Source organism: Neodiprion lecontei, chromosome 4 (assembly GCF_021901455.1).
Source record: "Neodiprion lecontei isolate iyNeoLeco1 chromosome 4, iyNeoLeco1.1, whole genome shotgun sequence".
NCBI lineage: Eukaryota > Metazoa > Arthropoda > Insecta > Hymenoptera > Diprionidae > Neodiprion > Neodiprion lecontei.
In genome coordinates this window covers 14,245,816-14,273,472 of record NC_060263.1, presented here as the reverse complement: position 1 = coordinate 14,273,472, position 27,657 = coordinate 14,245,816, and the positions used below count along the sequence as shown (strand labels likewise).

The window sequence follows — 27,657 nt, the reverse complement described above, 5'->3', positions numbered from 1 at the left end:
AAATTTATTTGCGCCAATAGAATGCGGCTCATTGCGGCTCTGACGATAATGTCGTATGCTGTAGTTTTTCTTTATCATCAGATGATTCTCAATTCTGCGGCTTCCCATTTGCCTCAGTTCTCAGCACGTTCTCAGTCACGATTTGGAACCATCCGTCACTTGACAGCTCGATGAAAACAGCATGGAAAATTATTTCAATTCGGATCTCCGTATTTGTATGTTTAAAACTGCATTTCTCACGGCATGTGTTCAGTTCAACGTGATGATCTGCAATCTCCCCTTTGTAGAGAATAACTGGTAATATAACCTTGTGAAGTTACAAAAAAATACTACGAACACAGACTACGCGGATCGCAATTTAACTGATGTTTAAGCCCTTCCCAGTTCTGTACGTCATGCAAGCCGTGCTCACGAGTAATTAATAACACACCTGACGCACCACAACGAAAAAAGGAGTTCAGTCACACCCAAAAGCGAATTTTTAATCCATCTACTCAGTCTTATCTGTGACAAAAAGTTACGCTTAGTGTAATTCAAATTCAACTGAAGCCATTTCCCAAGAATAATTAACACATCAGAATTAAAAATGGTACGTGTGATTCCAGTGCATAATTTTTTGAGCCAGAACGTGGCCACAATAGAAGAGCCCACTGCATCGTGTGTAGCATGTAATCTTCACGGAGAATTATTGTTGTTGGCATTACCAACCCATTGTGTCGAGGTTCATGATCTCAAAACGTCTGACCTGAAACTTCTCACAGTATTTCCAACCGTCGATTTGGTATGTCAAATCCTCCACTGTACAACAGGCGATTACGTCGCAACTCTGGAATCAAAAATATCAAGAGATGGTCTTACGACTAGCTACTTTGTAAGAGTTTACGTTAATTGGGCACTAGTAGAAAGTCAAGGACATGCCATGCGAGCAAGAATAGCAGGCAGAGTAACACCGAGCTTAAACCGTCCTATGAATAGTCTGGAGATGATAGAATTGCCTCTCAACGGTCAGCCAACGGTTATAGCATGCTGTCAGATGACAGGAAACCTACTTGTTGCAATTGGCTGTAGCGCTATTCTTCACGAGTTTAAGGTAGAGACTCAGCAAACTTCGAAATTAAAATTTATAGACTTTGAGGCAAGGCCTTGGTCTTTGGGCTTCAGTTTTTCTCCTACTCGAATGGAAATCACAGAAGATTTCATTTGCATATTGAATTCAACGCACTTCCTCGCCTTTCGCCTAACGAATCCGATGTACGATGACATTGATCAGCTCAGTTCTATTGCCTCAACGAATTCGTCTTCAGTTGACAAAACTTCGATATCTACAAATTTTTCTTCACTGGATAAAACTGACAAGACATCAAGTTCCGGACAACAGGATTCATCTCCTCGTTCAATTGAGAATTTAAATTTCAAAACTACTTATAAAGGGCATGAACAATCCGGTGCTGTTAGCCTTGATTTGAATTCTCTGGTAACTAGCGATTCTAGAATAAAATCATCCCCTCGGGATAGCACAAAAGTGAATGTAGACCAGAACTTGAATAACAATAAATTACTCCGCTCTAGACTGGGTCCTAACAAGGTACGATCCAAAATTATTTCCAACCCGTACATAGATTGGGAAAGATTGGTATGCAACGAACACAATGAATTACAAAGGCTAGCATCACGGGGCATCGTGGAAACGAATTCACTTCCATTTACCGTTAATCTACCGTCTATAAGCTTGGAGAGAGCAAGTCCTGGACACACCTTGAATCCGTTTATATTGAATCCAAGCAACATGGACGTTGTGATAAAAACAACATCACCGGACGACGGTTGGTCAGAAAATTATGCAGTGAAAAATTTACTCCGTATAAAAATATCGAACCAACCCAAGAACTCGAACTATGATGGGGAGTCAGAGATATTTACTTGTCTTGAATTAAAACCTCTGTACCTGAAAAGGGAGTGCAACAGTCTCTGCTTAAAGAAGTCTATACTCAGGTCCGATAAGTTTAAATATCTTCATGGTATTACATGTATTATCTGTACCACTCAAGAGGGATATGTCTACCACTTTGCGGCAACAAACTGTGAGGATTCCAACCCGACTTGCTTGACAACCTATCCATTCACTGCACCCGTTCGTCATATTGCTTTGGAAAACACTGTCCTTCACGCGCTCACCGAAGCTGGACTCGAGTCCTATACTTTACGGTTGTCCCACCACATAGCTAGAAGTTTAAACTACATCGATAACTACAAAATCTCATGCCCCAGTGTATCGGAGCCTGTCTGCCTGATTGGCCTGCACCCATTTTTGGGAATGCAAAACTTATTGTATACCAGTAGTTGTCTCGTTCTTCTAGCCAGAGCAGAAAACTCCTGGACTTTGTACTCTTTGAATTTACCAAGCTCTGAAAATTTGTACTTGGATTTTTTGAACACTGCTAAACATCACAAAAACTCCAGCCCAATTACGTACAGGCACCTGCTTGGCGAAGCACACACAATACTGAGATTGTCTAAAGAAGTTAAGCGATTTACTGGTACATCCATTACGGATACGTCAAATATTAGTCAAGATGTCCCGGATTCTAGGATAGAGAGCTTATACAGCCAGTCGTGCGCCTTGTTGGGGGATTTCTATGTCAATTCTGATTTACAAACAGAATGGGAATTGAGTATTCCTTATTACAGAATGTCCCAGATAAGAACTGCAGAGATTATTTCAAGGAAATCAACAGCCAATGCTCCAGGTTTGGTCAGATATCTGAGTGAAAGCTTAGCAAACATGAGAAGCGGACCCGAAGCGGATGCCCTTTTCCAAACTCACAATGTAGTAGACTTATTAAGTTCAGAAAGTGTCGAAGAATTGTCAATTTTGATACTGAGAAGTTCGATATTGAGAGAATACGCGACTGACAAATTGATTAATGTTTTATCGAAACAGGTATCTAGCGACTGCGCAAGATTGGCAACCGTGCTGCTGTACCTGCAGTCAGAGAAACAAGAAGTGGCCAAGGAAGTATTGGCACCAATATCAGAAGTTTTCGTTGAGAAGATGGTCCTCGAGCATTGGCACCTTCTGTTCGATTCAACTGCTTTGAAAAAACGGAGCCGAGCTGTGCCAACCTTCTCGGAGTTCTCCGGTATTTTGATGCAACTGAAAACACGAATATTCGCCGAGGTTCTGACCCAGCTTATCGATGATGGTATTCTAACGTTGCATCAAGTTGTGCAAGTGTTTTTAGAGTATTTACCATCTAGAGTTGGGAGGGATGGTCATGATGCGGCAGCAGCATTGCAGCTCTTTATAGAAACATACTTTCAATGTTTCTACGGTGATAAATCGTTGGAGCGGTCTTGCTGTTCGATAACCGAGACAGCAAACGATTTTGCAATTGCGGAAGCCTTCCGAATCCTGGTGAGATCATATCTGGGCAACTTGACACAGTCAAAAGTATACAAAACAGTAGAAAACATTACAGATTGTAATCAAAATGAAGAAAAAGCGTACCTGTTTGCCAATAAACGGCCTTTGTATCTTAATAAATTACCCCCCTACTCGACAGAGTGTAAAAGAGTACAGCGTCATGAAGAAATAAACAATACGTGTGATGTATTCAAATCAATTCGTAGCGAAGTACCAAAACTGCAAGCCTTACTGGCCAGTGGATACCTACCTGCCGAATGCATACGAGAAGTAAAGCAATTTTTGGAGACCCAAGAAATCGAGGGCCATCTTGCATTAAAATCGCTATGCATAACCGACAATGAGATAGTTACACGGATGCTTATGATAGAATACCCACAGGCTGTACTACAGTATGCAAAGGTTTGCTTAAATTATGAAAACCATGAAAAAAAGATATCACTTCTCAAACTCTATTTAAATTTATCTGTTCTTGATGCGAAAGAAAATGAAAATAACACTCTAATACTCAGATGTGTTTAACTTTTTTCCTCAATCTCAATCTTATCACATTCAATCCACAGGATAAATATACCAAGGAAACTGAGTGGAAATGTTTGATTCAATTGCTGCAAAATGAAATCTCAATGCTGGACGAGGGTCAGGAATCTCAACAGTGCTTCTTTGATCAAATAATGAAAGGTAAAGTATCTGATAGCAAACGTAAATCAAGAAAATTCAGTTAGTATTCGATACTTATCCTATACTCACTTCATGTCAATCATCCATTTGTTATTTCTACAGACACACTGACGTATTTGGCACAAACTTTACCTTTGGATGAACTCTGCCGAGTTCTACCAAAGGAGGATGAAGCAGCATACAAGCGCTACACAGATGCTTGTCGTCGAGCAGGTCATGCGGACCATGTAAAATCGTTGATTGTCGCAACAGGTCATCAATTATTGGCTACATTAAATCTATAAAACTGTAAGTAGTAAATTGTGAAAATCTTACTCTACTTGTACATTGTCCTGAATTTAAAAAAAAGAATTTTGTCCTCGTTGGAAATTCATCCGTACAGTGCAGAGTATGTGCATTGGGTTGATATTGGGACACAAATTTAGTATATTGAATTTTGTTTTTCTTCCGAGCTATCCTACTTCTATACGTACAAACGGAAGTTCGTCATAGCTGACATACCTTGTATAATTTATAAGTATAAGAAATAAGTTGTTTATGTCAGGAAAACAAAGTGAGAGAACACTGATTGAGAACTACATAAATTAGCTCTGTAATTTATCGTTGAGAATCTGATATTGCTTTTGTTTTATCAGCTAATTGCTCGAATTTCTAAAGTCAATGACTTTATTTTTTTTTTTTGCACACTAGTCATTCGTAGTCATAGAGATTATATAATATATAACACATGAGATGCCAGGCGATCCAGAAAAATGTAATGAAGATATTACTTGTTTGATGGTTAATCATATTAGATACACGGTTTATGCCAAAGTACTTATAACAATGTACGATAGAATATCTCAATTTGTTACAAAGCTGTGACTGATGATTCGATTCATTACAGTTGAATCTGCACTATTTAAACGTAATACACATTATGCTTTATTTTCAATTATCGGTTTTGGAAATTCTGTCATTGTCGCTCACTGTCGTTATATTTTATATCTATTCCAACAAAGCTGAAAATTTAAATGGGTGAAAATTGTAAAGTTCACAAGGAAGATCTTCCTGTAATGGACTAAATTCGGCTTCTTAGCTAAATTCAGATACTGTTTGGAACCAACTATCAGATAGCTACTAGTAATCAATTAATAACTGATGTTAACGAAATTTTAAATGATAAGATTATAGTTATATATATGCATATTATATTAAATATAATGGACTGTTGAGTGTTTTTACATATTATAAGTAGAGATTAAATTTTAAAACAGTTTAAAAATTTCTAAGGCGTTTTGTTATTCTTCAACAGTATCTTAGGCAAAGATTTACAGAATAATAAGTATACTTAACAAATTGTCACACTAATTGTAACAGGCAAAGTCCAAGTTCTCGGTTTAAACTGTGGTTCCCACTTTGCTACGAACTATAGCATTCACTTTGCCAATTATACTTAATAATTCCATATCCCAAATTTTTTGTCTTAATCAATGATCACATAAATTAGATATTGCAATATAACTGATCTGATATTACACAACGCTTTAGAAAGTAAACTGCAGTCTTGATGTGCCTTTAGGATCTGTCTCTCTTTGTTAAACTATTCATATAAATTATATTTCAAATTTCGTATCGTATACATCGATGAATTAGTACGACGTAATAAATGAATGAAGTTAGAAAGTATCGCTGTGTCTGTAAACGAACGGTAAATTAAACTTATTAATGTTACATTAACGGTGCCGTGGTGCATGTATATTGTCATACTTACCTCATTTGTATAGTATCAGTTTGATGATCAATCACGTAATAAATCGATCAGAATCTTACTCGGAAATGATTTGCAGTCATTTCCATCGGATTGGATTTCATGCATCTACCTCGAAGGCAAATTTAATATTCCAAGCAGTAGCATAAATAGTCTTTGACGTGAAACTACACAGACGTTAATACATGTATATCACATTTATTTTAATTCAATTTACAATAATTAATTTTTTTAAACCAACGGATTCGCGTAATTTTCAACTATGTAACAACTAGTGTTGCTTTCGCATTTCAACATAATAAATAGATTTGAGATACGTGTAGTGAAGGCACCATTCTCCATATTTACTCAGTACATCTTTGACCTGCAGCTACTAGAAAATCGAGTAACACTTCTACAGCAAAGAGGTCACAACGGGTTCATGTTCAAAAATATGTTCGAAGATGTTATAAATTATAAGTTAAAAGTAAATGATGAATAACAAGTGTAGTGTTCACTGAAAAGACGAATTTGAATTTCTAGTCAATGAATAGTTTGTCAATTACTTCTATCTATACGCTATAAATATTTATACATATATATGTATGGTTAGCATCTTACAACGCTAATTGCATTTGTTTGAATTTGTCTGGAATGTGTTTACAAAATCTTGTCTAACTCCTAGCTTTGTTATTGCAACGGTATGCGAATATGTAGAAATGTTGATTCGAAGAAATCTTGATTTAAATTGTTTTTCACTAATATCAAAATGGATATACGGTCAACAACTCTTTGTCATTCTCTCGCCGCTAAGTACAAACATTCTATCATACAATTATATGTATCTGAGGTAAGACCTATCGTACAATACAGTTAATCAGCCAGATTACACGAAGTATCTTAGTTCGAGTATAAAACCAAAATCTACAAAGTAACAATTTAAATTAATACGTAAGATTCGTAAACGTGATTTCAAACATTCTCAGCTGAATAGTTGTCCAATGAAGTTCATGGTGTCATCGCTGATATTATTGTTATACGAGTCACTTGTATAAATTTTCTAAACATACTCTACTCGACCATATCCTACAGTCGAATTTATAATACACATTATACCATCTCTTTTGACTTTGGATTGAGAGGTTCAGACACGGCTGCATTTGCATCTTGCTTGGTGATCTTGTGAACATTTCGCTTCTTTACTTTCGATTGTGAACCGATTGCCACAAAGTTATTTTCAAAGTATTCTTCAATGTCTGATAATTTTTTGCCATGAGTCTCTGGGAGCATAATATAAACAAAGACTGCTGTGCCCAGTGAGACTGCAGAAAAGAACCATTGGACACCATGTGATCCTGAAAGAAGGAGAGTTGTTAATTGCTGGGAAAATAATATCACATTTACAGTTTCAGTCTACCTCTTGAAATCTCATTTTACAAGTATGTGGACCCTATGCCTACCTCCAAACAAATCGGTGAGACCTCTGTAAGATTGGACTGCCGCAAACATTAGAACATTTCCTATCGAATAAATAATAGAATTAGCTAAACCTCGGATGTCCGTTGGAAACAGCTCCGCCGTCATGGTCCATGGTATCGTCAACATCCCGATCATGGATGTGGCAACGTAAAACAGTAAACACGCAACTGGTATCTGAAAGAATACATGTAGTCGACAATGTCATCGCTTACACAAAGAGCCGATTCTAGTTGACCGGCTGTGAGGTGCTCAAGGCTAAAAACTGTGTACCAATGATAACTCACCCAGTCTCCTAAGTTAACCTTCTGAATCTTCATAGAATACGTATAATAACCGGATATCAGCATAAAAATTGCCATGCCGACAGACGATGTTATACATAACATCCTTCTCTTAAATCGTCTCAATAAATAAGTGTTACCTATCGAACAAACGAGTCGGGTCAAGCCAACCCAGATCGACGCTTTGTATGGATCTACATTTACCTCAGCTTCCTGAAAACGTTAAAGCAATACTTTTAAAAATATGTTGCTTCATGATAAGACTTGTTTCAGATGAAACGTAAATATTAACCTCAAACCATGTAACCGCATAGAACAAAGTGATATAGATCCCGGAATACTGTTGGAATAGGAAGAGCAGTATCAAAATGAACATTGGTTTCCAACCGGTTGGTTTGAGGAAGGAGCGTAACTTAGCACTTGTACCCTCATGCTTGCTCCTTCGTTGTTCGCTTAGTCTAATTTCATGTTCTTTCAAAATTGTATTGTACATATCCTCAGCTGCCGTGACTTTGCCTACTTTTGGTGCAAATCTGTATATCCTGGAACGGAAGGAAAAATTCAAAATCCATATTTTTGCTGCATGCACGAATACCATGCTATCTTTCAGTATTTGTTGCATGAGGATTCTGAACTATAATTGGATCGCTATTTTGGAGTGGCAAGAAAAGCCAGACTTTATAAGAATTATAAAACTTGGATAGCTAAGCGAAAAGGAACAATTTTCAATACTCTTGTTCGAATTTTCTTACCATTCGAGGGATTTTTTGGCTGCATCGGGCCTTCCCTTCGCGATAAGCCACATAGGAGATTCTGGTAAAAATATTAATAATACCAATGGTATGGCAGCATAAATAATGCTGATCCAAGCAATAACGCGCCAGCCCAGGTATGCACCCTTAATATAAGATAGAACCATTCCGAAGGAAGCCAGACCTGGTCCAGCTGCAAGCAGAGATCCCCTGAATTCCGGTCCAGCAACTTCAGTGATGTAAACCATAGCTGGAGCCGTTCCCATAGCAGAAGCCGATCCGGTTAGGACTCGACCTACCAATATCATTGGAACATTGGTAGCTAGCGCAATCATTATCCAACCAATGGTGCTGGGGATTGCAGCAAGCTGAATTGTTTTCAGACTGCCGATAGCTTCAGTGAAGAATCCGCCAATCAGTGCACCAATTGGCACACTCAGCACGACAATGCTGGCTGTAACAAATAATTAGTTGAGTACTTTCAATATTACATACAAAACACCTCGAATCATTTCTCAAGGTAAAAGTGGTGTGATACAGTGAGATAACATCGGTAACTGTGTCAAACATTAAATTGGCAGTTTCCGTTGGGGAGCGATGAGATAGAAATCTAATCTTTTATGCGTAATTAATTGATAAGTATTTTCGTTCCTGAGCAATTATATAGATGATAAGAGGTAATTAATATTTCAATCCCCTGGTAATAATTCAATTCCTATTTGTAACATACATTGTATACAAGGCATATTGGCATCGCCTTCGCATTGTTTAAATATAAAACCATACCCATCCATGAGGTTTCGGTTTTTGTAGTGGGAAGGTCTTCTTGATTCTTCTCGAGCTGTGGAACTAAAACTGCAGAATATGCCATGGCTATCCCGACAGCGACGTGAAACGACGTTGCCATCACGCAGGCTGCAAACTAAGTAGTGGGATTTTTAATGATTATAAAATGAAAAAAACAAGTAACGCATGACAATTTATTTTTTTGTTCCAAAAAGTTTTATTCATATACGTATCATACCTGTGGCAATGCAGCCTTGATGGAAGGTGGTTCTCTGAACCCCTTATTGAGACTTCGCGAGGAGACAATTGCATCTTTAAAACATTCTCGTTCATTTTCCTCGATATTTTTCGACGCCTCCTTCTCAACACTGCAAAAACAAATGACATCTTTACATTCACACGAAAGCGGACAAATTGGTTATAATTTTCTAAATGTTATGCATCAATTCGTTAAAATTAATTGTTTATCTCTATTTCTGTTACGTACAATGCATGTAAGTACAGAGTTGGGAACATAAATGTAGGTGGGATAGAAACTAATTCACATTAATAAATATATAGTTGCATTCTTTATTTATTGTTCGACCCCTAAATACATTGCATTGAATTCCGTCAAATAATTAAATCGTTCGCTTATCGTTGGTGATGATCTATTTAAATAATTGTGCAAAGTTTAAAAATTAGCAGTTTACAACTCGAAGTTTCGAACGTCTTCAAATCAATACCCGTAATCAGCATATGGTTGAAGTTAGTAACGTTACTGTAACGTTGCAAGTTAAAAAAAAAAAAATCGTTACTTCGCACCATTAGAATTGTCTGAGATTTAGCAAACCATACTGAATCAAACATACCCATATTTTTCAAAAGCCAACTTCTTGAAAGTCACTCCAAAATGGCCAAATAATGAGATTCTTCCTGATGTTTCGTGACGTTAACGTTACTTACTTCAACCTTGTCAATCAGCCCTCAACTGTTTTTGTTGTCGCACTTTAGGTTATTGCCCGATTCTCGGACGGTTCAGCTCAGCACGTGAGCATGTCGATTCAATCGTATTTCCAACTTATTCGCGCCTGCTCCAAAGAGCCAATGAAACCTTGAACATCAGCCCTTGTGTCGGTTCGAAATAAACGCGTATCACAACAATAGGAATGAAGGTATAATTTTCCCACGTGCTAGTACAGCAACTTTCATAATTCTGTAATTACAGGGTAATCGAGTTTTTCACGCGCAGCTCTCGAAAATATGCGAATCGTTTTAATGGTTTCACAATACGTAAATACATACACATTAATACCCTAGGTATACATGTTGGTACTCTAACTCGATTGATGCATTCAGCGTGTGTATGCATGCGTACGTACATGGTATGTACGTAGGTAAAGCGACCAGAGTAGTTGTCTGATCGCAGGAGTCGTATCAATTGAAGTGAGTCTTTGCAAACGGCGAAGGACGAATTTATGTAACCCAGGCTACTCAGATAATGAAAATCAATGTGATACAGAGCAGAGCCGCTGTCGCGTATTATTGTTAGTTGGAACCGGCACGCGAACAGCGTGAAAATAGAACGGATCAAACAATAAGATTCTATTCGTAGTAATTGGGTTCATCTTGTTCGCGAAAACAAAGAACTTACTAATTGCAGAAATATGTTATACGTTTCGTAGAATAGTTCCAAGCTTTTGTCGCCGGTTTCTCTTTCGTTTTTCGACGTACATATATACATGAACATTCGCGAGTACAATTCGGGATCATCTCTGTATCACCGTGAAGACTTGTGTATAAAGCATTAACAGACACTATGAGGTCACTGGCCGATTTGGTGCAGGCGTCGATGGCGTTTGTTAAAACATTGACGAACAAGCGAGAAATAAGAATTGGACACACTCCTAACGGTGGTATGTCGCGGTGCTAATGCCAAAAGGGTGTATAATTTTTTTTTATCGCCAGTGGTTCCGTAGACTTACTTTCAAGCTAAATATTGAAAAAAAGTATATACGCCCTTTTGGCTATAAAATTTGTTTTTCTTTTTTTTTTGTCAATGAAAAAAAAACAAGAATCATACGCTCTTCTGGCAGTAGTACCGCGACATTTTCTTACTCTTCGCCCGGAAAACATAGAGCTCGCTGATAATCCGGATTGCCGAAAACAGGATCGTTTCCCCGTTGTTTCGCATGGTAATAGACGTTGCATATTTTTCTTCTTTTTTCCCCATCCGAATCGCGGAGGACGCGATCACGAGGTTGTGGTCGTCGATTGCGCGACGTTTGCGACCGCGACGCGTTACGCCACTGCAATTTCAATGGCACTTGTCTACAAATGTAACGTAAACCACGAGTATTGAACAATCGTCGATTGAATATTAATGTCGAGCGCATGGTATTTCGAAATTATAGCAAGTAATACTAATACTAAAAGTCTGCACGAGGCTCGTATCGATAAAATGATCCTTCGATTAGAAATTTATTCCGAAATTCCGATTCATGCAACCAAGACTCGCGTATCGTTTGAAACACTATATTGTGGAATTCCTTTCATTTTACGCGAAGAGGAAATGAAGAACAATTCTTCAACGCCGAGGCCTGCGGAAAAAGCGCTGCAGAGTTTCAATTACAGCCAACACGCGCTGCCTTGTGCTGCGATAAAAAACAACAGCGGTCAGCTGTGATTAACCGTGACGCGAAACACAATATCCACCTATCTGTTGCATGTGGTATTGAAAAATTGCGTCAAAATTGAAGCAATTCGTTGTCGTCGCAAGTCAATTAGTAAGATATCATATCTTTATGGGCCCGTTAAACGATTTGGTAGACAAGTGGAGAGTTTCTTTTTATATCTAAGGGGTAAGGAAGCGGAGGAACGAATGTGCGCAGAAATTTGTGTAAATTACGGCGCCATTCGAGGTGGACGATTGTATGTGTTATTTTTCACCGAGAACAAATGACACAGATATTGTCAGATATGATAATCGCGAAGTGTCGAGACTAACAATAAGGGATTTACGGAAGGTAGATCGGAATTAGTAGAGGAGTTGTAGAGGATTATTGCACCGTGCAGTACAGCATTGCCCTATAATAAACTAATAAAATCTTAGCAGCTGATCAACGCAAAGATAAGAGAACCAGCATTTGGGGATAGTTTAAATATCCAGATTTGAAAGAGAGCACATCAAATACGGTTGTATTGCGTTGATAACAGAATTCTGCCTGTATGTACGTGTATCAAGCCCAGACAATGTTTACTGCGTATATACAATTAGACATTATGTTTATACATATTCAGCCGTACAGGAATAATTATTAGTTGCCAAATCTGAAGCTTATAGGATGGATACACGTCTCCTTTTTACGACGACGACGCCTGTTTCAGCAGCAGGGCGTGCTCGAGTATCAGATTATGATGTACAGCGTCGATCGTGTTTCCTATTGTATTTGCTCATTTCTATACAACGGTTCAAGATTGTACATTTTTTCATTCCCCTTTATTTTCTCACCGCTTTTCGCCTGCCATTAGATCAAGTCTTACCGCACTAAGTGTAAACCGAATTGTGAGCAATCACATTCCACGAACTCTCTCGAGTATATTTTCCCCATTGTAGCGAGAATAATAATCCCTATTTTTCAACTGCTGCAGAATAGCTAAGTAGAGAATATGTAATAATGGTAATAAATAGGCGTATACGTTGCAAGATCTGCCTATATGGTAACGCGTGTTATTTTCGTTAAATACTACGAGCTCTTCGTCCGCCGTTACACACCGTAACTTCCAGAATTAATAACAATTAAAACTGATTTCAAGCGATGTCGGTTTATTACGGTTTTTATTATTATTATTACTACCATGATTATTATTAAAGATCTTCCCATTACGATTGTCACCCATTACGGCGTCGGAATTAAGAAAACATGGCCAGAAACCTTGAAATAATAATAACAACGAAGGAATAGAGTAGGCATTATATACTTATGTGTATGTTGACGAGCGAAATTTATGTGACGACGAAGACGCGAATCGGACTGTGCGGATAAAAAATAATTAAATAGGTTATATTACATGTGCGATTATGCGCGCACGTGTTAGAAATATATTACTGTAACGATCCAAACTGTAGTTTATATAGCAGATATGATGTGATCTCTAGCTTGTCTAAAGACGATGCCTATGAAGACGTATTGCATTTCTTTTTATACACAATCAATCATTGATTCAATATCTTACATATGCCTTATGTATTTGACTCGAAGACCCTTGTTAATCAGACAACATATAACAACTAGATCCAATTGGTGTCAATTAAACCGTGTTACCTTTTCCGACAAGCAATCTAAGCCTTTAGTGTCAAATATAGAATTAACACGCGAAGATGTCGGCTCTTTTTATCACGATTGTATTAATTTTTTTTTCAACTGCTACGAACGCTGTTCACAATTCTATGCGAAACAATTTGAAGCGAAAAGAAAACTAGACGAAGAAATTAAGATATTTTAATCGGTTCGTCATTTTTTCCGGTCAACATAATTCTCAAAGCACGTACGCGTAAATACGCGGCAGCAAAAATTTTCAGCATACATCGTTAAGTGGAATAATACCTGCATCTGAATATAAAATGTGCAATAAATAAATGTCACAGCGATAAGTTCAGCCTGTTCGCAACTGGATATTTTCAATAACGACTGATTGTTGGGAGCGTATATGTAAACGATATATTCGTTCAGCTTAGGGATATAAAAAAAATAGTCACTATTATCGTCAGCTGTTCGGGACGACTTAATTTATGTGCCTACGAATTCGCAATTTCGTATTCAGTAACTGGAAATCTAACTTCTGAGAAGTAGGTATAATACGATAGGATAGGTGCAAGTCATATCTTGCAGTGAGATACATACCGCGAACGAAAAGAAGGCCAAAGGAGGCTCCTCGAGTATGTTGTTGAAAAAAATACTTTGCCATTGTCGACAATATTTCGCTTCTCGGGTATCTACATCGTAGGTGTACGTAATACATCAATAGAACTCTGAGCCCTTGAACCATCCAGCATTGCGAGATTACAAACTTGGCACGTGAATCAAGGAAGTAAGTCCAAAGTTTCACTGCGCTGTGTCGTTATACTTGTGTTTGTTTTATTTCTTTTTTTTTCGTTTATTCGCGGCATCGATGGCTAAGGAAAGAGTTACAAAATATGTGTACGAAAAATCCCGATAGTTTAGCCTTGAATATTTTTTCATCCTTTTGCACTTGACGAGTGAATTCTTCCATCGTTGTGTTTATCTTCTCTTTCGTTTGATGACAGTTTATCGTTTTTATCGTTTTTTTTTTTTTTTTTTTCAATTCTCATTCGCGATTACGTAGTTTGGCCAAACGCCGACGTGTCGAACAACAGGAGCTTTGTGTATAATTATTCCCGCACGGATCTTACACCGTCGATAATTAATTTTGCCTAGGCCTACTGCTACCAGGTACGTATCCAGGTAATAATATTCGACATACTAGGTATTTATAATGTACGTAAAACAAATTTCAGAGAGGTGCGAATCTTGCAGAATAATCCTTATATCTATATGGCAAACAGACGCGTGTTGTACGTATAAGCTGTAAATGACCAGTTGGTTAACGACAACAACAAGACCTGATTCGATTTGTACGCGACGCAAGAGAAGTCGGTAATTCGTTAATTAAGCATTGCAGCTGAATTTATTCACATTGAATACCTATATTGAAATCGCGCATTCACGTAATATGGTACATATATGCAATGCGTGCAAGTCTTTTTTTTTGCAGCATCAACAAGTCTCGGTAAAAATATTTTAACCTGTCTCTTCGAGTCATTATATATGTGCGTGCGTGCGTGTGTATATATATATATATACACATATATATACATATATATATATATACACATAATACATATAGTTTTTTTTTTGCACACTACACACGATATTTAAATATATAAAAAAATCGCCGATGGTAGGGTAAGACGTAGGTCGGTTTGGTGTGAAATGCTTAATGTATGTGAAGAAAAAACCAACTGACCAAAAGTTCGTTCGACTCTCTTACGTACGGAATATTAATTATCGTATCCTATCCCAGAAAAGTTGTTGCGAGTATAATAATAGCTCGATATCCCCCGCCCCAATCTACATCGTTATACATCGTTTGTGTTTAAACGGAACGGAAGCATTGGAGGTAGGTAACAAGATACGAGCAACACCGTGGCTTAAGAATCGATAGCGTCCGATGATTGTTGTCGAAGGATCGATAGCGCATTCCTATCGACGTGTAAATACAGTCGTACGGCTTTTGTGTATTGTGGTGACCTTGTATTTTCTCTCCGTTTTCCTGTCTCATCTCCCGCTATGCTTGTGTAACTCTAGACGCCGCGTCACTTCATGCTCATATAGGCATCGCCGCGTAACGTTTAGGTATATTAGCTACAAATGGTAACGAGGATAATGATTTGAAATAATTTTCCGTTGTTTTACGCGATTTGCCCCCCCCCCCCGCGGTTTCCGATCCATATCGGAAACATATCCAATAATGTTATCGAGGAAAATTTACATAATCAATCATTTGACAAATGCAAATGAAAAAAAAAAAATAAACAAAAATAAATAAATAACAAATAGGAAGCAATAATAACTATGTAAAAAACGGTCTGATTTATACTCGGAACGCGTTTATCATACTTTACATCCTACGCGGTACATAAGACTCACTGAAACGGGGAGCGTCAGAAGTAGTTATAATATACGGTCAAGTGTATGTACCTAAGCTCCTCTTTCCTCCTCCTCCTCCTCCTTCTCCGTTACACCTATGCACTCACCTGCAGTAGCATGCGACATGCATAATGCATTGGGACATGCATGTGTGTCCAAGTCGGGGAGTGGGGGGGAGGTCGAGGAGCGTTGCACTCGCCTCTGTCAGACTTTACGGCGTTAGCGGCAAAAGCCACGCGCACGTGTAGCAGCTCACGATCAGCTGTATTCTTCGCGCGCGATCGATCATTGCATATCCCCTCCCAAAGAATACCCAACCTTTCGTCCTTCCGCCGTGACGAACATGTATTATCACGTGGAATCGATTCTTCCTTTCCCTTACATCCCAACTTTACGACGAGATTACATGCCGTTGATTGTTTACTTTTTTTTTTTTTCAATTATTTTTGGAACGACGCGACGGTTCTCTACGATCGACAGTGCGGTGTCTCCCCTACTGAAAATGTTCATGTGTCAAGTCGTATAATGTTTTGAAAGAATTCAGCGTGTAATTTATTACACGGTTTGTTTGGAACATTCTATAAAATGTATAAGAAATCGCATAACTAATTATGAAAGCCCGAATCATCAGATATACTGGATCAAAATTTATCTAGTATATCTGATGATTCGTGCTTTCGTGATTTATTACGTTATTTCTTATATATCTTATCGGATTTACAAAATAAATCATTTAATAAATTACACGCTGAATTCTTTGAAAACATGATATGATTTGACACATAAACATTTTCAGTAGTGTTCCTTCTCTAACCTTTTCTGTTTTCCATTTGCCCTGGCCTTAATACACCGCAACAAGTATATTTACAGATAACCAATATGTACGTGACACATATATCAATCGCCGCGGCGTATATCAAGGATTTTATTTGCAAATAATGTCTGGTTAGATAACATATTTTACTATATGTATCACTTAATCATTCCGCCTTCACGCTCTCTCTTTCTCTTTTTGTCGACTCATTAATCCCTTTTTTACTCGGGGTGAAAATATCAGCAGCAGCGGATTGTAATGAATAACATATGTAACAAACCCGACTGTAGAAAGTCAGATTTGTAAATCATTCCTACGACTCGCACGAATACCTACATTTCGCTACGTGTATACTATATACCTTCCGTTACTTATAGATATATACCTACAATGAGTTGGTGGGAAGAAAAAGAGGCTACACTTTTTATCGGGTCGGGTTCCCTCCGTCTCTCTCTTTTTTTTTTTGCCCCCCATATCTGTCGGTCAAACGTATCAATCGAAATACATTCACGCTTCCACAGCTTCTTACGCATTACAAACGCACACGTTTTCAAATTGCTTTGAGCAATTTTACCAGCTGACAATGAGTATCGTTCTTTTATTTATTTTCTTTTATTCTTTTTTTTTTTTCTCTCTTTTCCTTCTGATTTTTATCACACGTTTTGAATGATTTTATTTTTTATTTCTCTCCACTAGCGGTAAACGTTGAGTGAACGTATATTACGTCAACGATTGTAAAAGTTTCCGTTGACTTTGCGGGGAATTCTGATCGCGGATTGAAACGATGACAGCAATGCCGCTCCACGCTGTGCAACAGTTGATACCGGCTCTTTCTCTTTCTCGACGTAAAGGAGAACACGTGCCGCGCGTGGTTTGCATTCCCATGATTTTCGTATCATCGTCATACAATCCTCGGATGGATTAGAATTACTGAACAATGTTGCCGCAGGCGTTCGAGGACGGCCGATTCCTATTGTATGTGTGGGTAAATTACACGTGCAACTCACCTCAGCGAGTACGGATCCATGTTCTTAGCTGGAGTGTAGTAGTAGTAGTGGTAGTAGTAGTAGTAATAGTAGTAGAGTAGTAGTAGTAGTAGTAGTGGTAGTAGTAGTAATAGTAGTAGTGGTGGTGGTGGTGGTAGTGCAGTAGTAGTTGGGAGTTTTCGCCTTGTTGCCTCTTCTGTTTATTTACGAATTATGTAGACACATGCATATGTATGCGTATGTCACACTTCACGCTCTGTTAAATTTAGTTTCGGCTTTTCGTATCTTTTTCCTTTTTTTTTTTCTCGCTCTTCTTCTCGCGTCTCTTCTTTTTATGGTTAACCTTGATTGGTCTCCGGTTGCTGCGGTGTGTGGATATATGTCTTCGAATTAAAATTCACTCATCTGTACGTATAGTAAAAAAGTCGAATGCGTGTGTGTGTATGTGTGTGTGTGACTGTGTTCTAAAAATTTGTTTCTCGTCAACTCCTTCCGTTCCGGTGCGGTGAAAACCTCGTTTTCATATTACCTCCTGAAACGTAAGAAGAGATCAAATCTGTGGGTGAAGAAACATCGAACGTTTTTTTTCAAACGCAACAATACTGTAATAACAATGATAAATCGTATAGTGTAACGAGGGAAAAAAAATGTTGTTCCAGTATATATTTTTTATATTTATTACTTCTTACGTGCAGGATGACTTTAATTTCGCGCGACACAAATCACGTGCATATTTCTAAAACACTAGACACCGTCCAAGGCTCGAGATACAAAACGTCTGACGATAAGCGAGTTCAAGTCTCGCGTAAGCCAATGCTGTTGTACGTAATACGACATACCGGGTGTACAGCAGCAATCATTTGCAGAGCCGAGCTACTTTGTATTTTGCCTTTGTTGTAAGTTGCTAAGGCCGCGGTCGGGTGTGCAGGTTCCACATAATGTAATGCATGAGTACATATCCTTGCTGGCGTATATACGACAGGCGTGCCGTGTCTATGTCCGTGAAGTGAAATTTGCGTTATACGCCATCGAGAGATAGGAGAGCACGATATGACACATATGATTTATTTTCTTATCACGGGCAACCAGAGATTGACGATGGCATTATTGACACGCTACACGGAGACTTAGCGAAATTTATATTTTTCTCAGATTACGCGCGATGTGCACGTTTCTTTCGTTATCAACGCATGATACAACGCATTCCAGGTTCTCGGTGCTATATTTCTCTCTCTCGATTGTCGAACAGATAAAACTATTTAAAAACGTCTCGATTCGAATACGCGTTATTGAATACTCGTAAAATTTTCGCGCGTCGTTATCGAGCCGTAAAGCAACCTGCTGTATAAAACATAGAGTGAGAGAAGAAGCCAGGCTACGATATACAGTATACGATTTATCACGTGTAGCAAGTAATCGTAATTTCATTCGCCGTCGCTCGTACAATCCTTAATTTATATACACACACGCTTATGTACATCATACAATAATACCGTACTTACTTTCACCCCTCCGCTCAGGCGTCGCCGGGGTTTTTTCCCTTCTAATCCTTCCTTCGATCGTTCCTCGCTTGTTCCACCAAAAGTCAGTGGGTCGCGTTAAATTGTCGAATACTCGTGCAGACGACGACGAGTTCGAAAGTCACGAAGCACTAGGAGAAGTATACGAAGACGGAAGAGGAAGCTTAGGACGTACGGGAGTGCAAAGGACAATGGACACGAGCGTGTTATTCGGTCGGGATGAGGATGCGTAGGTAGAGCGTTAGACCGCGAGCGGATGTATGCGTGTGACCCTCTCCAGTGGTGGCTGACTGACTTACCGACTGACTGCCGGACCGCACGGCCAAACAACCGCGACTGATCAGACCTCTGGAGTTTCGCAGCTACGGACCATCGACGGACCGGCTCTTAATTCAGGAGATCTGACAATGAGCCAACCCCGGAACGGCATGCGCCGGCTGCAGTACTCCTCACAGTCATCATACATCAGACATTGGCTACCAGCCGCCCCATAATTCCGCCGATGACGCCGGTCGACATTATCGCTCGCCAATCCGTTTAATTTTCACGCTAATTGCACGCCGATCTCGCGTATTAGATACACGACGTACCGATTGCTCGATATTAGATCGGATCAATTATCAGATACACGATTTTCTTAATTGGTAATTACCCGGAACAACATCGGGAACAATACCAACTGGAAATGATTATTATATCGTGTTTAAATGTCTTTATCTCTTGCCTCCGACAATTGTACGTGTTTTTTGGCAATGGGCTGTGCTTACTTACGATCGGACTGACTTGTAATTGTAAATTACATTTCCTTACGTCGCGATGGTATTATAGGTCTGTTTTCTTGTCTTCCTGCCGCAGCGTCTTTGCGACATATACGTGTACATATTCGCAATACGGAAGGTGTAGAAAACCGTGTCTCTAAAGTTGTTGTACTCTTTCGTTATTTCAGAAATCCTCACTTGTGTACCTATACTTGTACAAGCACAAAGCATATCATCCTGCGATAGCCGGATAGTGTTTCTGGAACATTCGCAGCTCCGGATACATCGATACGATACGATATTTCCGAACTGATCCGTGCATTGGTATACGTGCAAATAATTTGATTCCCCCAGTTATAATTGACCGTCGAGTTTCATGCGGTTAAAGAAATGTCGTAAGAACCCAGATAGAACACGCGTATAGATAATGTCCGAGTGACCGTCTCAAATACGTGTAGTACCTATCCGTAAAATCCGTTAATTACGGATAATGTACATATTATAGACGGTCTATCTTGCAGTCTATTTGTACGTTTTATTTTGCTGAATTACTTTCTTTTTGTATTCCTCATGCGAGTATTTTGATTCGTGGAGAATGTTTGGCATACGCAACGAAAAAAATTGACGGTCGTCAAGTGATTGCTGCTATATATAGGCAGTGAACAAATGTAGGTGATCCGATGAATAAGAAAGGTAATACCCAGGACCAGGCGCGAATCCATGGCCGGGGGAGAGCAGAGCTCGTATATGTGTAATTACTTTTCTTCGGCTTTGAGACAAATCAGGTCTTCAAATTTTGAGACTTATTTTGATGAACCAATACCGCGACAAATATTTTTTCACTGATCTAACATTACCTAAGAATATTGCACACCAATAAATTAACGGCCATAGAGGGACAAACAAGGTAAAAATGCAATTCTCCGATCGTAGTTCATTGCCAATGTAATTAACTAGGGAGAAAAGATTGCTGTCGCGGAATAAATTTCCATGTGTTTACTATTACAATCAGGGTTCTGAGGGTATCAGGATTCTTCAGATCGGGTCGAGTCTGGAAAAATCTATAAGTATCGGGTCGGGGTCTCGAAAACTTCTGGGTTCGTGAAAATGTCGGGATTCACGAAAAAATCAGTTTTATCGAAATTTCTGGGATGCCAGTATCTTCCGATGAAAGATGACTTTTTACTGAAAATATTGATGTCACTTAGATATATACTATTCACTATTAGTATTTAGCATTTGTCCAATATTACATGTCCAATATTAGATGAGTTAGGTTATCCGCGTTTCGGGTTTCTCGACAATTTCTGGTTTCCCGAAGATATTGGGTTTTACGAAGATTCCGGGTTGTCAGAATGTCCCGAGTTTCCCGAAGATTTCAACTTTCCCGACCATTCCGGTATCGGTAAAAAAACCCGTTTTGAATCCGAACTTTTTCCCTCCGAGATTTCGGAAATCCGCAAGGCGTAATTAAAGTACTATGAGACCTAAAAGTATCAGACGTACACTTATTGGATGTGAGAAAAAAAAAAAAAAATACAAAAAGTACAAAATAATTTTGCTTTCAGGATTGACCTGACCGATTTGATTCAAAATTTAATGTGATATTGAGAGAGTCAAGAGCTTTTACAGATACAATGGACAGATTTTTAGTTTATTTGTCTTTATGCTCGAAAAGTATCACAGTAAGGAACAAAAATTTGAGAGAAAATAATTGTTCTTATCATGAATTTAAGAAGCTCAAAATCTGTCCATTGTGTCTACAAAGATTCTTAACGGTGTCAATATCACCCTGTTTATATATATATGGGTCATGTCATTTCAACGACGTTGCGACGGTGACCCTCTTAGATTTTTATGATTTTTTAATATGTTTTTATACATATAGAAAGAAGTCCTCAGCTAAATTTTTAGCTCTTTATCTCTTCCCATTCCGGAGTTGTCGATTTTTGAAGAAATTAACGAAAAAAATTCATGTTTCTGACAACAATTGAAATAACCTAATTAAATACACAAATTTTTGAGTATTTTTTGATGCTCTTTCTGGAAAAAAAATACAAAAATTGAAAAAAAAATTTTATTCATGCTTTTTTGGCCATTTTTAATCGAAAAATTGGATTTTCGTTTAATGGGACACTTCTGATTTTATCCAAAAAAATTTGCCAAATTCTGCGTTAAAAAACAAAATCTTTGAGCCATAATATAAGATGGGCTTTCAATAACTTCTAGTGAAAATAATTTAAAAACGAATTTTTTTTCAGTAATTTTGATTTATTTTCTCAACGATGTAACATATGGTGACATCAATACTATAATTATAATTTTAATCGATTTTTCCTTCAAGTAATTAATTAATTGAGTATAAAACAACATTGCTTGCAATATACTGCTCCATGAAAACGAGCCTTTGAAATTTATTCTATGAAATTGTTCACAGTTCAATTTACATTACTTTGAAATACATTCGTGAAATCAATAAAAATCTTAAAGTTTCAAACGTTGTGAAGGGATTTCGAAATCGCAATAATTTGTTGTAAATTAGCGATTTCTAGTAATCTCACAAAGGTTAATTAAAGAGTACCGACAACTGGGGCGTGTGATTACACAGCGGTTTTTAGAAAAAACAAGCATTCGAGAAACTTTGAACCTTCACCAATTTATATGGTTTTAAAAGCCGATTGTTTCCACTTTACCTTTTGCTTCTCGAGCATACAAACCTTCATGAAGATTTTTGTTTGCTACTTCCGAATTTTCCTTTCAACTCCCAACCATTAAAACAAACTGATCCACGGTACTTTTCAAATTTGAACAAAAAAAATATCTTTGTGTTACATAAATGTCATTTGCATATCAACGGCCAAGGTAAGTTCTACTTTTCACAGTAGTTTTTGCTAAAAAAATATCGGGTCGGAGCGATTTGAAAAAATTTTTTCGGGTCAAAGCTATTAGTACTAATTTGTTTCACGTGTTAGTTGTTGACAAAATAGGCAGCAATAATTTTTATCAAGGCAAACCTTGATTAAAAGTTTAAAGTCTGAAAGTATGAAAGTTTAATATACAGTCATGATTTGCAGTATTTTTTACAGTAATAAATATACGTTTTTTTTTCGTATTTATAAAATTTATCATGCAATTTTATCTTTGCCCCCTCCACCCCTCTCCCCTTCCCCAAAATTTGTCCTGGATGCGCGCCTGCAAGGCCAAGAAAAATTATACATGAACAGTAAAAAGATTTGAATGCAGCGATTGTGAAAAATCTATGAAACGTAAACTCCAGTTTCGATAAGTGTAGGTACAATTTTATCAAAAGTAAACAACACAAGTATTTGTAACGTTCTTTACTCTTTTATTTTCGACAGCCTATATCCGTATAATTAATTATATCACAGCACGGGGTCTCTCCCAAGTAATTCGTGTCCACATTATTCCGATGGCTCCGTCTTTCTTGATTTTATTTCAATTAGGCATGTTTGGCCAAGTATAATTCATACCGCTCGAATGGCTTTCGCGTTACGTTATGTTACGTGTATTATATACATATGGCGCGAAACAGCTGCTTATTCGACTGCTGTGATAAAAATATAAATGGATATAATAAGGCGATCGGCACACATACGCATACATAGATACAATATATGTATACGATGTTTACCTGTCGTATATACGGCCACTTTGGGCGATAGTTAATTAGACAATGATTCATTAGCTGTGGGCTGCTTGGGATGGGTGTGTTGTATAAACGGCGTTGACGCAGGTCTACATTGATTAATAAAATAATATTATAACACGATACGCGGAATCACATATGAGTATGTGTTTAATAATTATCTGGAAATCGCGAATCCGGCAATATTATAGTTCGTATAGCACAATGCGATCAGTCGTATCAGTTGGAAATATCTCATTGCCAAGTTGTTCGCGTAAGATCAGGTTGACACGTTGAAATTATCCAATTATCTACGTTTTTTTTTCATGTTGTTTCGACGATATACGCTCGTCGCCTTCGTCGGCTGTATTACAAGATCAAATATGCCGATTTGTGCGGTTTTTATCGCGTGGGTGATTTAAAACGACGCCGTTTTTTCAGCGACCAGGTTATACCCTTGATTGTTGTATGTTATGCACGTTTATTACGTACGTATGACGATCGGTTGTCTGTGAGGGGATCTCGAGACAGGGCCGCAAAGATGTTCGGTACGCCATGCCGTCACAATTTGCGAACGTTTATAAGGTTCAACGAGGCACTTGACCCGCGCCATTGCGATACCACTGGATGATGAAACGGCACGCGGGCTCTCCGTACAATTCAATATCATCGTAAATCTTACGTGAAATAATGCGATGCGGCTTTATAAGGCACCGGATCGTTATCATGATATGAAGGTTAAAATATGAAATGTACGAAAAAAAAAAGAAAACTGCGTATACCTATACAGCGATTGTTTTTACACATCCGTGTACCCTGTAGACATCGGAACTCAGTCGTAGCTTATATTATTTATTTGTCAAACAATGCATGGGATATGAAATTTGGCGAACGGTATATTCATGTAAGTAGCGACCAGCTGCTGAGCGTTATCAGCGAATAAATAAGTGATTAAACGTAAAATTCACTCATGCGCAGTGGCGAAACGTATTTATTATTTATATATAGGTATCTGTGTTTTTTGTTTAATTAATTATTGATGAATAGTTAAAAATTTTCGAAACCTTCGGTGAATGCATTTCTTCTTACAACAAAGATATCAACGAATATTTCGAAAACTTACAGAATTGATTCTATAATGTTGTTGAAATCTCGATTGGTATTATACGCCTTTCGTACATGTCGTAATACGTTTCCAACTCGTGATTATGTACCGAACGATAAGACAGCATGTGAGCAATGAATTGAGAGTCGAGTGTATGTGTATATGTATGTGCACATGTATATACACATCTGTATCAGTATATTTTACATGAATCAGTCAGCCGCGTGTACAGAGTGACAAAATATCGTTTGTTACACATTTTATCGATAATATATTCCCATTTCTTGAATTAAATTATAAAATTTACCCAATTTACCGTATCCACCACTGTAGTATACGGGAAACAAAGAATAAATGTTAGTCAATAATGGAAATTCGAAAGAGTTTCTCTTTTTGTCAACTTACTCCGCAGGGCAGCCGTTTAAAAATTTCATTTCCTCCGTGCGGCGACACCTTCTGTCAAATCTCTTATTGTACGCTTCTGCACCATGTACGATTTTTCAGCCACACCGTTGACGATAGCAATCGTTGTAGATCGCATTCGAATAAATAATTATACTTGTATCGTATGATTGACAGTTAGTATAATGCGAGCAATACAGAACGTGAGTCTGCGAATTCGGTGAAATTTTTACAGACGATAAGGCGGCTATCTTTGCGACCCGAAGTCGACGACACTCCGATTTTAAATAATGGGTACTGATGGAATTTTTGCTCATACTTAATAACACGCACATATATATATACGATCTATGCATATATCGTATAATATTATGTACATAATTATAATACGTAGGTACGTAAACAATGGATCTGCCTGTCGCGTGGTGACACTGTTTTATATTTATATTGCAAAAATATTCTGTTTGCTTTAGTTTAAATAGTTTAAAGATACATGTACGGGCACAAGGTGTAAAATGTACTCATGTGTGGATTAGGTTTTACCTATTTTTAGAAAAAATTTATCGCCGCTTCTACGCGGTAGTTATATCTATATGTAGCGTAGTACATCAAGTCCGTATAAATTATATACCCAAAGACATACGGAAGCCAGGGGCATGACATGCCTGCCTGTTTCTGTAATATAAGGTTACGGGTATACATACGCTAATATATGCTTGTATCATTGTATCGTAAAGTTGTGTATACAAATTGTTTGCGATCTTTTTATAATTGAGGAAACCAAATTCTACGTTGTAATATTTAAAAAATCAAATAATACACACGCGTGTACGAAGATTCGTGACTGACTTATATTACAACATAATATCTTGTACGCGAATTCTCGCGCGAAGAGAAACCTCTGCTCGAAGAGTTATACCACTTCCGTTCCTCACTCTTATCTCGCGATTTTTTAATCAAGCCGTTTTCTTACTTCCTCTCTACCCCGCATCCTCGCCTGTCATTCCGAAATTTTGTCATTGCGCAATTCACGTAGATATAATATACCGTAATAATATTCATGATTTCTACGTGCAAGCTTATAATTATCAGTTTTGCGCGTCGTTGTGATTCTTTTCAGAGGCAGGTGTATTAATGTATATCGAGATATATGGGTATGCCTGTACTCCGTACCTTCGTAAATACAGCGTAACTAGCTATCGTATATAATTATAATATTATAATGCCGTTTTTCTTCGTTTGGCATGAAAAGATGAATATGCGACAATGAAGTAGAGTATACTATCGGCATCTCTTGTATGTCTGGCCTAGAATTTGTCGAATCCATTTGACCCCGCGCGTGACACCGTATAATTAATTAAGCCCAGGGTGCGAACGTATTTCAGCTTTTTATACGCGATATCTCTACCAGTTTGCGTTATAGCCCTGTCAGAATTGAATAATCAGCTATAGTGACAATTGGACAAAAAGGACAATTTCACGTCAACCGCAGGATCGTGTAACCAGGTCTAATTATAATTATTGACGTAATTTCAATTTTCAATCGCTCTCGTTGAATTCGTGATGTCTTTTGCGATTGTTTCTTTGATAACAGCGGGTAAGGTTTCGATATAGATATTTTGGAAGTACGGATATCACGCGACTATACACAACAATTGCACAATTTCCGGTAATTCTTTTCTTTTTTTCTTGTTCCCCAAACGCATTTTTTATTTCAATTTGTTTTTTTATTTTTCACGCGGTACACAATATCTTCCATGTAAGAACGATATGCGAAGGTGAAGTGGGCCGTAAAAGATCTACATAATCCTAATCTGCGCTATAAAATAGACGTCAACTAGATATCAGGTACGAATTATACGTAATAATTGGGAATTGAAGCGAAGGAGTAAAGCGCGAGAAGAAAAGAAATGGTGAAAAATTACCTCTCGGTCCTCATCGCCCCGCGTAGTTTAATATCAGGACCGTCACAATTAGGGATGATGATGCGGTAGGGTCATGACATTCGACTGCTAAAGCACACTCTCGCGGTTATGAACTGACACGAGAACGTGAAATTTTTCCCTGATACACTTAATCGCCCCACCATTATGTATATAGGTGTGTATCGCATATATACCTAACGTAAATTATAGTCTTTGAACAGTTGGGGATGATCAGTTGACAATAAGTTACTTCATTTCGCACGCATTTGCTCTCTTTTTTTTTCGCTCGGTCTCCCATCTTTCATCCTTGGGGTTCTTCAAACACGTATAATCACATGAATGCGGTATTGCTCGAACGAAAGATAATTTTCCAACCTGTTTACAACATGGTATAAATGTCTCACTTTCGGTAGAAAAAGGAAATATTTTTTTTTAAATAAATGCCGACACTGCAGTTATTATGCCAATTTATATTCATGGCTATACTGTTGTCGATATATGTACTTGACCGGATTACGTTTCTTCGACTTTTCGTATGTTTCTCTTACGAATCGGTCTACCATCATGCAGAAGATAGTTTTTGTTTGTTTTCTGCGTTCATCAGGATAGCTTGATAATACGGTTATACTGATCTGATTGTGAGTCCCAGATTACGAATT

The 27,657-nt window shown here is 37.9% G+C and overlaps 2 protein-coding genes across 4 annotated transcripts; one reads left to right on the top strand and one right to left on the bottom strand.

Annotated features, from left to right (window-relative positions):
- Positions 1–20: 20 nt before the first annotated feature.
- Positions 21–6,272, top strand: LOC107220036 (Hermansky-Pudlak syndrome 3 protein). The gene is made up of 3 exons (XM_015658431.2): positions 21–3,826; positions 3,988–4,105; positions 4,208–6,272. The coding sequence occupies exons 1-3, from the start codon at positions 587–589 to the stop codon at positions 4,387–4,389; spliced, it is 3,540 nt and encodes a 1,179-aa protein (XP_015513917.1). The 5' UTR covers positions 21–586; the 3' UTR covers positions 4,390–6,272.
- LOC107220037 (facilitated trehalose transporter Tret1) lies at positions 6,038–27,112 on the bottom strand. 3 transcript variants are annotated; one of them, XM_015658432.2, is made up of 9 exons: positions 19,145–19,571; positions 17,664–18,174; positions 9,371–9,500; positions 9,133–9,268; positions 8,347–8,800; positions 7,887–8,136; positions 7,598–7,807; positions 7,295–7,487; positions 6,038–7,189 (listed from the first exon to the last, which is right to left on the bottom strand). In XM_015658432.2, exons 2-9 carry the CDS (start codon positions 17,681–17,683, stop codon positions 6,945–6,947), a joined length of 1,638 nt encoding a protein of 545 aa, XP_015513918.1. In that variant the 5' UTR covers positions 17,684–18,174; positions 19,145–19,571; the 3' UTR covers positions 6,038–6,944. The 3 variants fall into 3 exon arrangements, with proteins under 3 accessions (XP_015513918.1, XP_015513919.1, XP_046593801.1); XM_015658433.2 differs by lacking the exons at positions 17,664–18,174; positions 19,145–19,571 and adding an exon at positions 26,999–27,112; XM_046737845.1 differs by lacking the exons at positions 17,664–18,174; positions 19,145–19,571 and adding an exon at positions 25,077–25,350.
- Positions 27,113–27,657: the final 545 nt, after the last annotated feature.